This window comes from Mandrillus leucophaeus, unplaced genomic scaffold, assembly GCF_000951045.1.
Source record: "Mandrillus leucophaeus isolate KB7577 unplaced genomic scaffold, Mleu.le_1.0 Scaffold503, whole genome shotgun sequence".
Classification (NCBI taxonomy): domain Eukaryota; kingdom Metazoa; phylum Chordata; class Mammalia; order Primates; family Cercopithecidae; genus Mandrillus; species Mandrillus leucophaeus.
In genome coordinates, this window is record NW_012105399.1 from 2,430,165 (window position 1) to 2,444,854 (window position 14,690).

Genomic DNA, 14,690 nt, shown 5'->3' on the forward strand with positions numbered 1-14,690 from the left:
TCCCGCGTCCAGCCCCGCTCTCCCCACCTTGTAAAACAAAGCCGGGGAAAATGCCTGCCCGTGCAGCTCGGAGCGCGCAGCCCGTCTCTGAATAAGAAGTGAGTACAATGGCGTGTTTGTAAAAAAAAAGCTTCAAGTCCGTCTTTTTCAAAAAACATTTTGAATGCTGCATGCCTCATGCTTCCCAGCGCCTCGCGGGAGAGACCCGGCTATAGAGCAGGAGGTGAGACCCCCCCTCCGGTACCCCCACCCTTCTGGCCGCAAGCTCTCCTGCCCCAGCCTGTTCTGGGAGGACTGCAAATGCCCCCTCTCAGCAAGCGGCAGTTTCCCATCTTCGCTTCGCGTCCAAAGTGTTGGGTCATAATCTGGATTTGGAGGCAAACCCTTGCCAGATCCTCTCCTCGCCGCGTCTCCCCCTTCTCCCGCCGGTGCCCGGGGTTTTTGCATCTGCCTGAGGTATGGGTTTGGAACACCTTGGGGGAGTTTCCCATGGAGAAGGAGGGTCAGCCCTTGGGAGTAGCGGACAGGCAGGACTCATGGTGACCCTGGTCACACTTGTTGCCCATTGCCTGGTGGGACAGGCAGTGGTGCTGAAAAAAGCTTGTTTCCCCTGCTATTCAGTGGTCAGTCACAGCTGGAGCGAAGACATATCTGGGTGAGAACAGAAGACCGGGATTAACAGAAGACTGTGATGAACTGGGGGAGGGGAGTGGGTAGTGACGGTGTTGAGTGTGTGTGGAAGGGGCAGCTTCTCTCCCTGATCATACATCAAATGGCGTGGAGGTGGAAACCAAGAGGTTCCCTGTATTAAAGAGAAAAGTCTGCTTTTATTTTTTTAAATATTATTTTGGTATTTCATCAGTTTTTGTCCATTCTGTCTGCCAAATGTACATTACATATATTTCTGCTAATTAAAAAATAAGGCAACAGCTTAAAAGAATTGAACTCCTTCTGGAAATGTATTAGGTTAATGCACAGACACACACACACACACACACACACACAATATTTTAAAAATACCTGCCGCTTTCTCCCAAAAGCATATAATGGCAATGTGGCAATGTCTTAAAGGAATTTCAGATTGGGATTTGGTGACATCAAGGTAAACAGTCTTAGTGCTTTCTGGTTCTGCAGAGTGGAAACCACTGATGTGAAAAATCACAAATAGGAGAGCACAGAGATCTGAGGAGGAGAGGCTTGGAAAGCTTCATTTAGAGTGATACTGTGGAACTTCTATGTAATTTTTTGTTGTTTTTATTCCAAAGATGGCTAAATTTTAAATTATGACTTTTGTTTTTCACTCAGACTCACTAAGCAGCTAGGAGGTTGTGGGGAGTCTGCAGATTGTAGTGATTTTAGCTATTATCAGCACTTCTATTTTAACAGTTTTTTAAAATTATAGTATTTAACACATGTCCAGTGCTAATTTTGAGTGAAGGTGTCTTTATAAATATTTTAAAGGTGTCTACTAGCTGTGGCTTTATTTGGAACAGGTGAATGTATCAGGAGAGAAACATGTGCATTCTTCTGTGTAGTAGGTTGAACCTTAGGAAATTGCTGTAATAAACTATATGTACATGGAGTCTCCACTTGGAGCCATGGGTACAGAAACCTCACAGCTCTAATTTCATTTCTTCCAAATCAGATCCATTCAGAGCTTTGCTGATTGAGGATCCTGCCTTCTGCCATCATTTTACAACACTACTTAGGTCTAGTGTTTTAAATAGCTTTGTTTGCAAAGCTTCTTTTTGATGGGCAATTAGAGATGTGTTTTATAAATTAAAACTATGGTAGCCTACATTTAACTCACAGTGTTCGGTAAGAGGGCAGGGTAGGCAGCCATGTGAAAATTGGCATTTTTTATTAGCTTCTCATACTGAAGTAATTTCAGGTGGCTGTAGGGTATTTGAGTGCAATTCCATGGAGATTTCTTATATACTTACCTGAAAGTGTGTTTTAGATAAGATTATCATTTTATAATTTTTATTATATACATGATAGCAAGTTAACTGAAATCTGTAACAATTATGGACTTTAAGTTGATTATTCTGTTTGAGTTGATGGTTTTTAGAAGTCTTATTTTTCGGCCATTCTATTAACCCTTTTTAGTTGAATGTTGTCTTTCAGTAAAATGTCCTGTAGTAGATGGTTTATTTTCCTCTTAGCAAGTAGAAGTCTAGTATCTCTTATATTTTTGAAAAAGAAATCCATTAATGATATTTTTGAACATCTGTGATAAATAATAAATGGATTTATAGTCACCTCAGAGTATATGGCAATTTGTAAGAGAACCATATAAATCCACTCTAATGGAGCAATTAGCTTTGAACAGAGCATGTAGAGAGTCTAAGCTGTGAGCCATGGTTTTTTTTTTTTTTTTTTCCTTGATACTGTTCACATTTGAAAAGGAAGGTACTTGTCTTCTCTTGGTTGTGTCTAGGATTGACACAATGATTAGCAGTAACTTTTATTTGTAAAACAGGTCAGAGATTGAAAAACAAAATACAGAGAATGTTTCATCACGAGCCCACTTTGGAGGATGGGCAAAAAGACAAGATTTGACCATCGAGTGGTTTATTTACCACCATGTTTTACCAGAAAATGATGAATGATTTATTTTGAGCAACAATGTTTGGATCACAAATTCTCTTATAATGCAATTCATTTATTGTAATAAATTAAATAGAGAATGTTCTTTATATTGCTTGCTTGTGGTATAAATTTCTTGAGAACGAGAATAACCGTGAACCATCTTCCTGAATATTCCAATATCTAGTTATAGATACTGGATAAATTTCTTGAGAACGGAAATAACCGTGAGCCGTCTTCCTGAATATTCCATCAACTTTTAGGAGTTCAGTATCTCTTTGTGGACTGGACAAATGTAAAGTCCACAGTGGACAGATGTAAATTTAGAAATTTATTAAGAAGCCCTGAGGCATTCTTTTCTTTTTTTGAAGTTTCTTGGTTCGACTCCAGTTTTTTCCCTTTTATTTGAAACTCTAGTAGCAGCAGAGAGCACAGATCCAGCCCCTTTTCCTTGAACCAATATATGTGGTCCTGAGATCTAGTGACAGCACTCCTGGTTTGGGTTCCAGAGCTTCCACCAGGAGAGCCAGCGGAATTCAGTCAACCTTCTCTGACCCCTTAAAGAAGAAGCCCGACCAATTCCCTTCTCATCTCCTCCAACCTAACCCTCATTCTCTGTTGTTGTCAGTGGCGGCACCTGACTTGCTGGATCCTAAATCTGCCGCTCAGAACTCCAAACCGAGGCTCTCGTTTTCCACGAAACCCACAGTGCTTGCTTCCCGGGTGGAGAGTGACACGACCATTAATGTTATGAAATGGAAGACAGTCTCCACGATATTCCTGGTGGTTGTCCTCTACCTGATCATCGGAGCCACCGTGTTCAAAGCATTGGAGCAGCCTCATGAGATTTCACAGAGGACCACCATTGTGATCCAGAAGCAAACATTCATATCCCAACATTCCTGTGTCAATTCGACAGAGCTGGACGAACTCATTCAGGTAATGGCATGGGAGGAGTTGTTACTCCGTTCCCCCAAATGGGAAAGAAAGTGATAGGAGACAACTTGTAGCCCAGTGTATTACGGGTGTGCTGGTGGGAGCCCTATCCCACCTCGTTTGCCTTAACATATAGCTCTTTCCCCCAGTTTCTTTGTCTCATTTCCACTTCTTCTGCCTATACTCTCACTTCTGTCATCTTTTCTTCTCTTCCTCTTTTAGTTCTCTCTCCCAGTGTTCCTTCACATCCTCTTCTGCTTCTGTTCTTCTGTATTTCTTTCCTGTTGTCTTTCCGCTTTCTTTCCCTTTCCCCTGTCTTAGAAGTACCAGTGGACACCCATAGGGTTGGGGTTACCATGCCGAAGGTCCTCATGGTTAGGATGATCATTGTCAACTGAGAAACACTGCTGTGGCAAAGGAGAGGGAAACAAAATATACAGAAATGTGCTTTAATCTTGGCAGTGGCCATCATAAGATAGAAAAGATGAATTCATGATGTGACCCTCTTGAGATGAGTACCCCTTAGGTCAACAAGTTGTAGCTTACCTCTTTAGCCAAGGTGTAACTTTGACAACTACCTTTTTAAAGTATCTGCAGATAAGTGATTAATTATTGCTTCTCTAACTCCCAGCTAAGATAAATTTACTACTACACAGAAAAAGAGTTTTTGAATAAAACTAATTTAGTTCTAATTTACCCTATAATAGCGAACAATATCCTTACAGAAAAACATTTTGTTTTAAAAATTAATCCCAATAAGTTTCAGTTAGGCTCTTTAGAGATGACAGTATTTTGTTTTTTGTAGATTTCTTTTGCATAAAACAATTCATTGATCAAATCAGGATCTTAGTCAAGAAGAAAGCTTTAGAATTTTCTCACAAGGAGTGACTTGACTGGTTGTTAAAAATGTTTTAATTGTATACACATTTCTTTTCCTATAGAGCCTACTTTTCTTACCTGATTTAATTCAAATTGGAATGGAAATTATCTGTGAGACATCATCTGAGCATGTTCTTTCTTGTTTCATATTTGGTTTTACATTGTTTGAATGAGTTGGAATAGTGGATTGAGGGGAGAAATTATTGTTGACTTTAATCCTGCTTTTTGTTTGAGGACCCTTTCTCTCATTTCCTCTTGCCTTGAATCTCAAGATGCTATCTCTGTCCTTCACAGTCCTCTCAATTTACAGCATATGCATACATGTTCTTATTCAAATTTTATTGAAAGATATCAAAACTAGTGTTCTCTAGCACCTATTTAGTTTCTACCACATTCAGAAATTTCTGCATCTGAAAATTTGATTTAAGTTTTGAAAATGCTGTTCACTTATATACTGAATTCTCTAGGATTTTTAGATGATGGTGACCTTTTCAGTATTGACAGTGAAAGTACCAGCTAACATTATTGTCCCAACTGCCCCCTTCCCTGGTCCCATGTAAGATCACTTTCACTTCATTCTCTCGTTGGGCCACATAGTCCTATGAGGTACTAAAAATCTCTGAAGAATCCTCACTTCCCTTGGTTTCTGAAGAAGAGCTCTTGGATATCTTGGTGGAGGCAGCATGGTGCAGTAGTAAAAGCTTCAACTTTGGGAGCAGACAGGATGTGTGTTGAACTGCAGTTGAGTGTTTTATTGGAAGTGTCATCTTAAACAAGTAGTTTTCCTCTTTAATCCTTAAATGATCTATCTGGAATGAGGAAAGAGTATCTATCAAGTAGGGTTGTTGTGAGGTAAAGAGATAATCCATGTAAAGTGTTTTGGTGCTCAGAAAGTGTTAGATTTGTTTTTTGTGGTTATTGTTTTCCTCTCTTGTCCCTTCATTGGATTGTAGCCTCTGATTCATGTAGTTGCATTCTTATCACCTGGAATGATTTGCTGATTGGACAGGACGGGGGAAAAAAAAAAAGACATCACCAGCGTTTCAGGACAACACTGGAAGAAATTTTGTGTGAATTTGAAAATGGTCTCACTATCCAGTATTACCCAGATTTATTAAGAATTCTAAAGATAACTTGAAGGTCATGGCAGGTAGGAGCAATCTGGTGGTGAATACTGACCACTTTTTGCTACATCGTCTTTGAAATGGAAACAAGCAGAAATCAAAATATGACCTAAGATTTTTCTCTATGCTCTGCATGGGCAATCCATTTTAACTTTATTAATTTTCTCTGTTGATTATTTTTGCTTTGTAAAAATCTTTTTTATGCTGAGTCAATATTTTTCAACGCAGAAATTACCTATTATTTACTCTTATACTGTTCACCTTTATAACCCATTGGTTTTAATAATTATTTTTTCTTTTTCAACATAATTTATTTTGATAAAAGAAATCTTTACAATGCCATGGCTTCAAGGATCAAGATTAGTGTGTAAACAGGGAGGAAGTTAAATAAGCCAGTAATCATATATTGGAATTACACTTCCTTCATATGATTCTTATAAATTTTCCAATCTTTTCTTTCACATTTATTTTCCCATGTAATCATCGCTTAAAACCTCATGAGTGTGTCTATTGGGCAGCAATACCACAACATTAAGGATTAGACAGCATCATTCGGATGAGAGTTCAGGTCTTCAGAATCTTTTGGTCAGGCATTTTTCCTAGGAGTCTTTGCTCTTTTGGAGCTCATCTACTTTCAGTGCTGAGGGCAGAAACAGTTGGAGTAGTTAGCATTTCAGTTCTAGTGTTGTTGAAGAAATTCTGCTACATATTATGGTGAGTGAAGACAGAGGAGGAAGTGAGTGGTCTGACAGTGGGCCAATATCAGGTGCAGTTAGTCTAGTCTGGTCTCAGGCACTAGGTTATTAATTACTCCTCTGGTTGGACTATAGCAACTTGATTTCATGCTGTAGTTGTGTCTCAGGGTGAGGTTGGGGAGGTGTGGGAAGATATAGGTAATGGAGCATTAAGGCAGATGAGATCAACTGCTTTTGTTGTAGAAACATGTGTGTATGTACTAAGTGTTGTTTTTGGCACTGGACTTTCAAGACAAGGTTGGGGAGGGGCAAAGATATCAAAACAGATACCTTTGCCAGCCTGACGTGTTTTGAGCATATGATTTTCAACTCCCATTACATTTAAACTTATGTGATGTCAGTACAGAAACATATATGGCAAATTGTTTAAATTTCTTTCTTTTTTCTTTTTGAGACAATGTTTCCCTCTTGTTGCCCAGGCTAGAGTGCAATAGCGTGATCTCAGCTCACTGCAACCTCTGCCTCGTGGGTTCAAGTGATTCTCCTACCTCAGCCTCCCGAGTAGCTGGGATTGCAGGCATGTGCCACCACGCCCAGCTAATTTCATATTTTTAGTAGAGATGGGGTTTCTCCATGTTGGTCAGGCTGGTCTCGAACTCCCGACCTCAGGTGATCTACATGCCTCAGCCTCCCAAAGTGCTGAGATTACAGACGTGAGCCACTGCGCCCCACCTGTTTAAATTTTAAGAGCCCTGGATACCATTAACAATAGCCAAAATTTAATTAGCACTTACTTTGTGCAAGGCATTATTCTAACTGTTTACCTATATTATCTCATATAACTCTCTTAAACAATCCTAAGTGGTAGGTGCCTTATTATCTGCTTTTACCTTATAGGGACACTGAAGCAAGGGGCACTTCAGTTTCCAAGAGTGCGTGGTGGAAGAACTGTCATTCAAATCTTTGGATAAAATCTAGAACTTAGTTCTGGTATTGACTGCTTTTAAAAATAATTTAGTAAACATTTGATGTAAAGTTTCCTGTTATTCCATATGTTAAGGTATAATGGATATTATAGTTCTCTGTACATATAGCATATCTTTCTTTCCAAATTGAAAAGTATATAAACTGGAATCTTAAAATTCTTTCTGGATGACAGGATTATATCAGTATTTTCCCATTTAAATGTGGCAAACCAGTAGAGGATGGTCACATTAGACATATCTGGTCTTCATTTATTTCCATGTGAGCTGAATAAATTATAGGGTTAAAAAATAGAGTGAAATCTATGATCTATATGTTGACAATATAAATATCTTATAGGACACTTGACCTTTTTGTTTTCTAACTTGAACCCCACTCCTTCTTGAGCTAGGTTGGGAAGATATTGTCTGTTTTGGGGTGAAGAAACTCACATGTTTGGACAAGGTCATCTGGTGGCCTCAGGTCTAGATCTTCAAAGTCTTCCTGCTGAAGGGATTATCTTCTCTTTACACTAGGCATCTCATTTTGGTTCATCCAGTGGCATTTATTGAGGACCTCCAATGTGTTTACCTCAATGGTGGGTGTTGAGCCATTTAAGATGATGGAAAAAAAATATGGCTTCTCTCAAGCTCTCCTTTCTACATGTCAATCAAAGGAGATAGCTATCAACATAGGCACAATAGCATTACCATAGAAATACTTACAGACTGGAGCTGGAATCCCTAAATATTGGGACCCTGAGGAAGAAATTAAGCGTTTAGTGAGAGGAAGGTACAAAAGATGTGAAAGGAAACTTGATTTTAAGGTGCTTCAGAGTGCTCTAGGGGAAGACGAGGGGGACTAGTGGACATTCTAAGCAGAACGGGTATGGTATACTCCAGTAACTGAATATCTGGGTGTGAGGGGCAGGGGCATGAACAGGTTTAACAAAGTAGACCGCAGAGCATTGTTCCATACCAGGGAGGTGGGCTTTATCCTAGGTCTACTCCTCCACCTGGTGTCAGTTTTGTGGGCACTTGGCTGTGTAGCAGAGGATACTTGGAGCTACAGGATAAATAAACATGCCTTCTCTAGAATACCAGTGATAGTGGCCTTCAAAAACCAAACAAAACATTGTTTTATATTAATTCTATAATCATTCATTCATTCATTCAAAAACATTTGTTGAATGCCTACTGTGTACATTGTCCTAAGTGCTGAAAGACAGTGGAGAATAACATCAGATGAAAATTTGTACCATCAGTGAGTTTACATTTGCTGGGGAAGGTAATATGTTTGATAAAGTAAGTTTCAGGAGAAAAAATAAAGCAGTGGAGAGGGCTAGAAAGTGTTGGATGGTGTTGGTGATTAATTCCAGATATGGTCACTAGGGAGGCTTCACTAATAAGGTGACTTTTAAGTGAAGAGTGAGGGAAATAGCCAAGTAGCTGTCTGGGGAATAACACTTAGGCAGAATACTCATCATATACAGAGGTTTTCACCGAGGAGAGAGTTTCTGGCATGTAGAAGAACTGCAAGGATGCTGGGATGGAGAGGTAGAAGGTGGTGTCAGGCGGGTAATGGGGGCGAGGTCATGTAGGGCCCTGGAAGTCATCATCATAAGGAGTTTGGCTTTTTGATGCAGATAAATATCCAGCTCGGCTTACATTTCAACAGAATTTCCCTGGCTGTGATGTTGAGAATAGACTGCACAAGGCTGTGGGTAGCAACAGGGGAGGCGGGCAGGAAGCTGTTGTAATAATCCTGGTAAGAAATGAGGGAGGCTTAAACTAAGGGGTTGTGAGATGTGATCAGATTCTGGATATATTTTGGAAGGAAAGCCAGTGGGGTTTGCTGATTGACCAGAGGTGCAGTGCAAGGGAGAGGAATCAAGGACAACCCCAAGATTTTTGTCTCAGGGAATGAACAGAATGGGGCTCCCACTTTCCTGAGATGGGGAAGAGTGAAAAAGAGCTGGTTTTGGGCATAATGTCAGCAGCTTAGCTTTGGACATTGCACTAATTGTGTCAGTTAGACATGTTTTAGTTATTGAGGAAAATTTATGGGATGCCACATAGCAGGGCTTACAGATCCACAGGTTATTGCAGGAAAATGATAGATATATAGCAACAGTACCCAAGTAAAGCCATGCATCAGAGGCAAAGGCTGCATGACAGCAAGGGGTCTGCAGAGGCCAGTGCCAGCTCCAGCGATACTTCCTCTGCAAGGCCATACCAGGACACTCCTCTCTTGAATCAAGAACCACTGATGTGTGCATGGAACATTTTGGAACCAAATAACCTAAAAAGAGGTGTCAGCCAGGGCTTCTTATATCTTGCTGGTCATATAGGGCTATGTTTCCCATGTAACCAGCCCCAGCGACATAGTTCCCCAGAGTCTCACCAAGACCAGGTGCAAATCATCCATTGCACTGTTACTAATAAGCAATGCTGACAAGCTGGTGCCAACTTCCCTGAAACTCCTCAGACCATGGCTATAAAGTGACACTCTCGGTTATCGTGTCTCATGCCTTTACCAAGGGACGGTGCTGTATTTAGGCAAAACAGCTCAGACTGATTTCAGGTCAGCACAGCCATGTGAAATTTGAGTTGATTATTAGGACATCCAAGTGGAGACGTTGAGTAGGAAGCTGCAAATATGAGTTTGGAGTTTGGGGGAGGGGCCAGGCTGAAGATACACATTTGGAAGTCATCATTATATAGAAGCTATTTAAAATCAAGACACTGGATAAAAACATCTGGGGAATGAGTGTAGGTTGAAATGAACAGAGATTCTAATGTGATTCCAGGAGCACTTCAACATGTAGCAATCTGTAAGGACTAGAATCCAAAAGATTTCAAGGATATTTCTCTCATTTTAGGAAACTGTATCACTCTATGCCCCTAGACCTACAAAGATTTTATTTTATTATTTTCCTTTAAGGGCCACTTAAAAGAAACATTATTTTATATATATATACACACACACACATATAAATATATATGTGTACACATATATAAATATATATATTTATATAAATATATTCTTATGTATACATATATATATAAATATCCACATACGTGTGTGTGTGTATATATATATGGTTGGTGCAAATGTGGTTTTTGTCATTACTTTCAATGGCAAAAACTGCAATTACTTTTGTACCAACCTAATACAATGATTTGGTGCCTGTCATTCTGATTTGTGTAAGCACTCAGGTATATTAGATATTTGACCTCAGTCTTAGAAAGAGTATAATTGTTTTTTATTTATGGACAGATAACATGCTGTCCAGAAAGCATCTAAAAAGGCTTTCTTTTCTTACCAGTGGTTTTACTCTTCTCATAAAACTTTTTGTACTTAATTATAGATTTTAGGAACATAAAAATAGCCTGCAAAATGTCTAAACATCCCATAAATACTTTATGTCCTTTGGGTTAATCTCTGGAAAAAAGCACTTTAAAGCAGTGCCATGCGTAACCTTCTTGGATGTACATTAACCTAGTAGCTTGAATTATTTTACCAGATTAACTAGATGCTACTTAAATGTCAGTGCTCCAAAGGTGAGAGTTCCAAGAGGGAACTGGGCTACCAAATGGGGATATAGAAGTCTTAAAGAAAACCGTGTCAATTTCCAATTTTCGTAGGACTCCCCCACGTGCTACTTTCTTAGAGGAATAAATCATTCTTGCTTTCACTCTCTGCCCATATGTTCATGCTGGCTTGCAAAATACTTTTTCTTGTATAACTACATCGAGTAGCAGTTGAGACATTTTCGTGATCTATTTATTAATAATTAGGTTTTTATTATAAAACTTGAAAGTAGTCTGTCAGAAAATTTTATCTTTGAAGAACATATGAAGATTAACAAGTTAATATTGGATACAAAATGAGAAAAATGCCATACGAGTGGTATATATCAATAAAATATCACTCAAACTGATGTGATTGAAAAGGAATATTATTTTAAAATAATGACTAGAATATTATTTGATAGATGGGATGGTTTTTTGAGAAGGAGAGAAATTATTCTGCATGTAAATTTTCATATATTTCAAAATATTTTTTGGCAGAAAATTTATTTAGTCTAAGCTGAAAACAAGACTTAAATGTAGAGCTCAGTCAAATAGTGAGGTTGGACCAGTGTAGTTCTGTCAATATTAATTTTAGTAATAGCTCTAAAATTCTGAGAGTTGTATATTCCATGTTTGTGTATTTTTATCATATATTTATATATCATTTTACACTTTAAGGTAAATTATATTACTTAATTCTCACATCCCTGAGGCACGTATGTAATAATTCATATTTGTAAAATGGAGAAACCGAGGGACAGACAGATTAAGTGCCTTGCAGTTCAGAAAGAAGCAAATGGCACCTTAACCAGATTCTTCTTGATAACTCCATCTCCAGTGCTTTCCTCTTACACAGTTATACAGGAATGTGTACAACACATGTCTAGCCATATTAGATACCCAATAAATATTTAGTTCAAGTCTGCATCCTAGAGGTACTTTGATAAATCTTCTGTCTTGCTTTGTTAGGAAACAGGTTTTTCTTCATGAGCACCGTTTTACAGATGAGTAAATTGAGACACATACTGTTTAACCAAAGACCACTCTGCCTGTTTCAGCTTGAGATGCTGAAAGTGGCACAGCAAACGTTAGAACTGCAGAGCTTCTCTTCAGGTGGCTCTAACGCTTCTTTCCACAGTACCAAATGGTCTCTTTAGAAGCGATGCTATTGGGTGGTGTTTTTTTCACCCCAGGCTCCTGTTTTACCCAACGCTACAAACCAAATCAGATTTATGATCTGTGCATCAAGAACATGCTTCCTTAATTTTAAACTGCTGCTGGATTGTAAACCCAGTAAACACTGCTTAAGGCGTCTTTGTGCTCTGTGCTGTAATACCAAAGATGAGCAGCTGAAGACACAGCAGGTCTGTAGGTGTGAAGGCAGAACATTTACTCATGGTAAACTGAGCACAATTATAAGGACACAAAAGGGCAAATAAAATATTTTGCTAAAATCTGTGTGACTGGGCATGCCTCATACTGGGGCATGACTAGGTGAGGTAAATCAGGGAAGGCAAGAGGGGACGCAAGGGGAAATAGTTGCAAAGACACACTAAATTAATGCGCTACTTGCGGGATTATAGGACTTTTATCTTTTCTTGCTTGCTAGCATTCACAGAGTAGTAATAGTTTTTTGTTGCACAAAATTCAAGTAATACAGGAAGGTAGAAAGAAGAAAGCAAACCTCTCGTTAGACCTATAAGCATATATGGATATACCGAAGCGGGTGTATGTGAACATACACACATACACATCTTTCCACACAAGATTTTACACATATGGGATCATGTACGCATGCCATTTTGCTGCCTCCATTTTTCAATCACCACTGTTAGGGGATGATTTAGTAACTTTTTTTTCTTACTAAAAATATTTATTTTAAAATTTTTATGAATACACAATAGTGTTACATATTTATGGTGTACATGTGATATTTTGATCCAAGCATACAGTGCACAATGATTAACTCTGGGTGACTGGGGTATTCATAACCTCAAACATTTATGATTTCTCTTCATAGACATCCAAGAATTTTCTAAGTCTTGTTTAAAACTATAGTCTTCAAGGGCTTTGACACAGAGGACTTCATACAGTGGGGTTCTGACTCATGAGTCCCCTCGTGATGGTGGGGAAGGGTAGGGTGGGTCATAGGGAACCTCACACAGTGACTGTCTGTGGTAAAAGTAGCTCTAAGAATCTTCATGACATGGGCCGTTTTGAATTCACATGTTTTGATAGGCAACACAGACAAACTGATACAACACATTTTTAAAGACATGGAACATGGAGCTAAACCAAAATATTGAGTTCCTTCTAGTAGAAAGCTTCCCTCTCAGATTTATGATGTTTTTGAGATACCTCTGATTTCACAGTGTTCAAAACTGCATTAAGTGGAGCCTGTCAGAGTTGTCCTAGGACATGCTGTTTTCTTCTCTCAACCCTTCTAATTTTTAAAATTTCTTCAACGATAGTGCTTTGCTTTGTGTTCTTTTGGGGGTGGAACCTGGATCTTTAGTGATAGAAAGGCCAGCATGTGAGTGGGGTCTGCCTTTCAGTCCTGCTTCCACATGAACAGCAAGCAAAATAATTAATGGATCAACCGAAAAGGAGGAAGTTTTTACCTAAAATGCATTTGTAAAAATCTATACCTGCAGGTACCAAGAATAGTTCTCTTAGCCGGTGGATAATGGTAAAATTTAACCAATGACATATTAATGTCTGGACTAAAAGTATGATTATGGTAAAAATAATGCTTTGGACAGGCATGTAAGAAGATTCTAGACACATCTGGTAGTACAGAAGTAAAAGTTCTTAAATTGACAGCCATGGTTTTGCTCTCAGGTTAGGACTTACAGACGTGCGCTTCTTTCTTCCTTCCTCTTCCTGCCCCCTTCCATTCTGATACCTTCTCTTCCCCTCTCTTTCTCTTTCCTCCCCCATCCTTACCTTCCTTTTTCCCTTTAAAAAAAAATTAAATGGCTCTTCTGTTATTGGCTATGGCTTCCTTTTGGGGTGAATGTTAATTAAGAAAAATGTTTTTTTTTTTTTGGCATCATTTGAAATTACACAATTTTCTTGCCCTCTGCTACCTTTCTGAGTTCATTCCTTATGGTTTCATGCAGTTGCTTTAATTTTGACAATTTTCTCTAATGGTTAGTAGCAGATAAAGTTTAATGATTACTTTCTAGAAGGTGTCAATTCCTTTGTATTTAGTTGGGATTGTGAAAGTGACGGTGTGATTCTTTTAAAGTGAAGTTTGGAGTTTGAAGATGAACAACACAAGTTTATATTTCCTTGTGGTCCTTTGGTCCAAATGGCTCAATCTTTTAATAAGTAAAATAGAGAGGAATAGAACCTGTGACATTGCAAAAGAGACTTTTGGGAAATGAAAGGTGGCTCCTTTCAGCCATTCAACTGGAGTCTGCTCTGAACTCATAGGCATGGTCAATGGTCTCCTTCATGCCTATTTTATCATTTATTAAATATCCACATAGGTTAGGTAATATTCTTACCAGTGAGAGAATGGGATGATACAATCACATCTAGAATTAATTATCATTCAACTCTTTGTTTTTATAATCTATGATCATGTGTATCTTGGGTCTTTTTCTTCCCAGTAGTTTTGTTTTTTAATCTGTTCCTTGGCAGTTATAGTGTCCCTTGCCTCTTTGAGTTGTCCTTTGCAGACATACATTCTGCTTAGTTAAGACTTTGATAAGTGTCAATTAGAACTGTGGGCAGTATTCCAGAAGTGGAGAATCATAATTTACCATGGGTGGCTTTTTGTTTTCTTTCTCTCTCTTTTTTAAAAAAATTCTGTTATCTCTCTAGTGGTATTGGCATTGTTTAATGATGTCCTTAGGCAAAGAGTCATGGTGACTCTTGAGCCTTCTTCTAGTCACTGGAACCACTATTTGAAAAGGGCAGAC

The 14,690-nt window shown here is 38.7% G+C and overlaps 1 protein-coding gene across 3 annotated transcripts in view; it reads left to right on the plus strand.

Annotated features, from left to right (window-relative positions):
* KCNK2 (potassium channel, two pore domain subfamily K, member 2) overlaps positions 1–14,690 on the plus strand; it is a 251,915-nt gene that overhangs the window by 102,337 nt on the left and 134,888 nt on the right. Inside the window, exons 1-2 of one of the 3 annotated variants that reach the window (XM_011996162.1) lie at positions 7–223; positions 3,218–3,528. In XM_011996162.1, coding sequence (XP_011851552.1) covers positions 178–223; positions 3,218–3,528 — 357 coding nt within the window. In that variant the 5' untranslated portion in view covers positions 7–177. Of the gene's footprint in view, positions 1–6; positions 224–3,217; positions 3,529–14,690 lie in introns of those variants that run through there. The other 2 variants (XM_011996164.1, XM_011996163.1) reach the window with 2 other exon arrangements.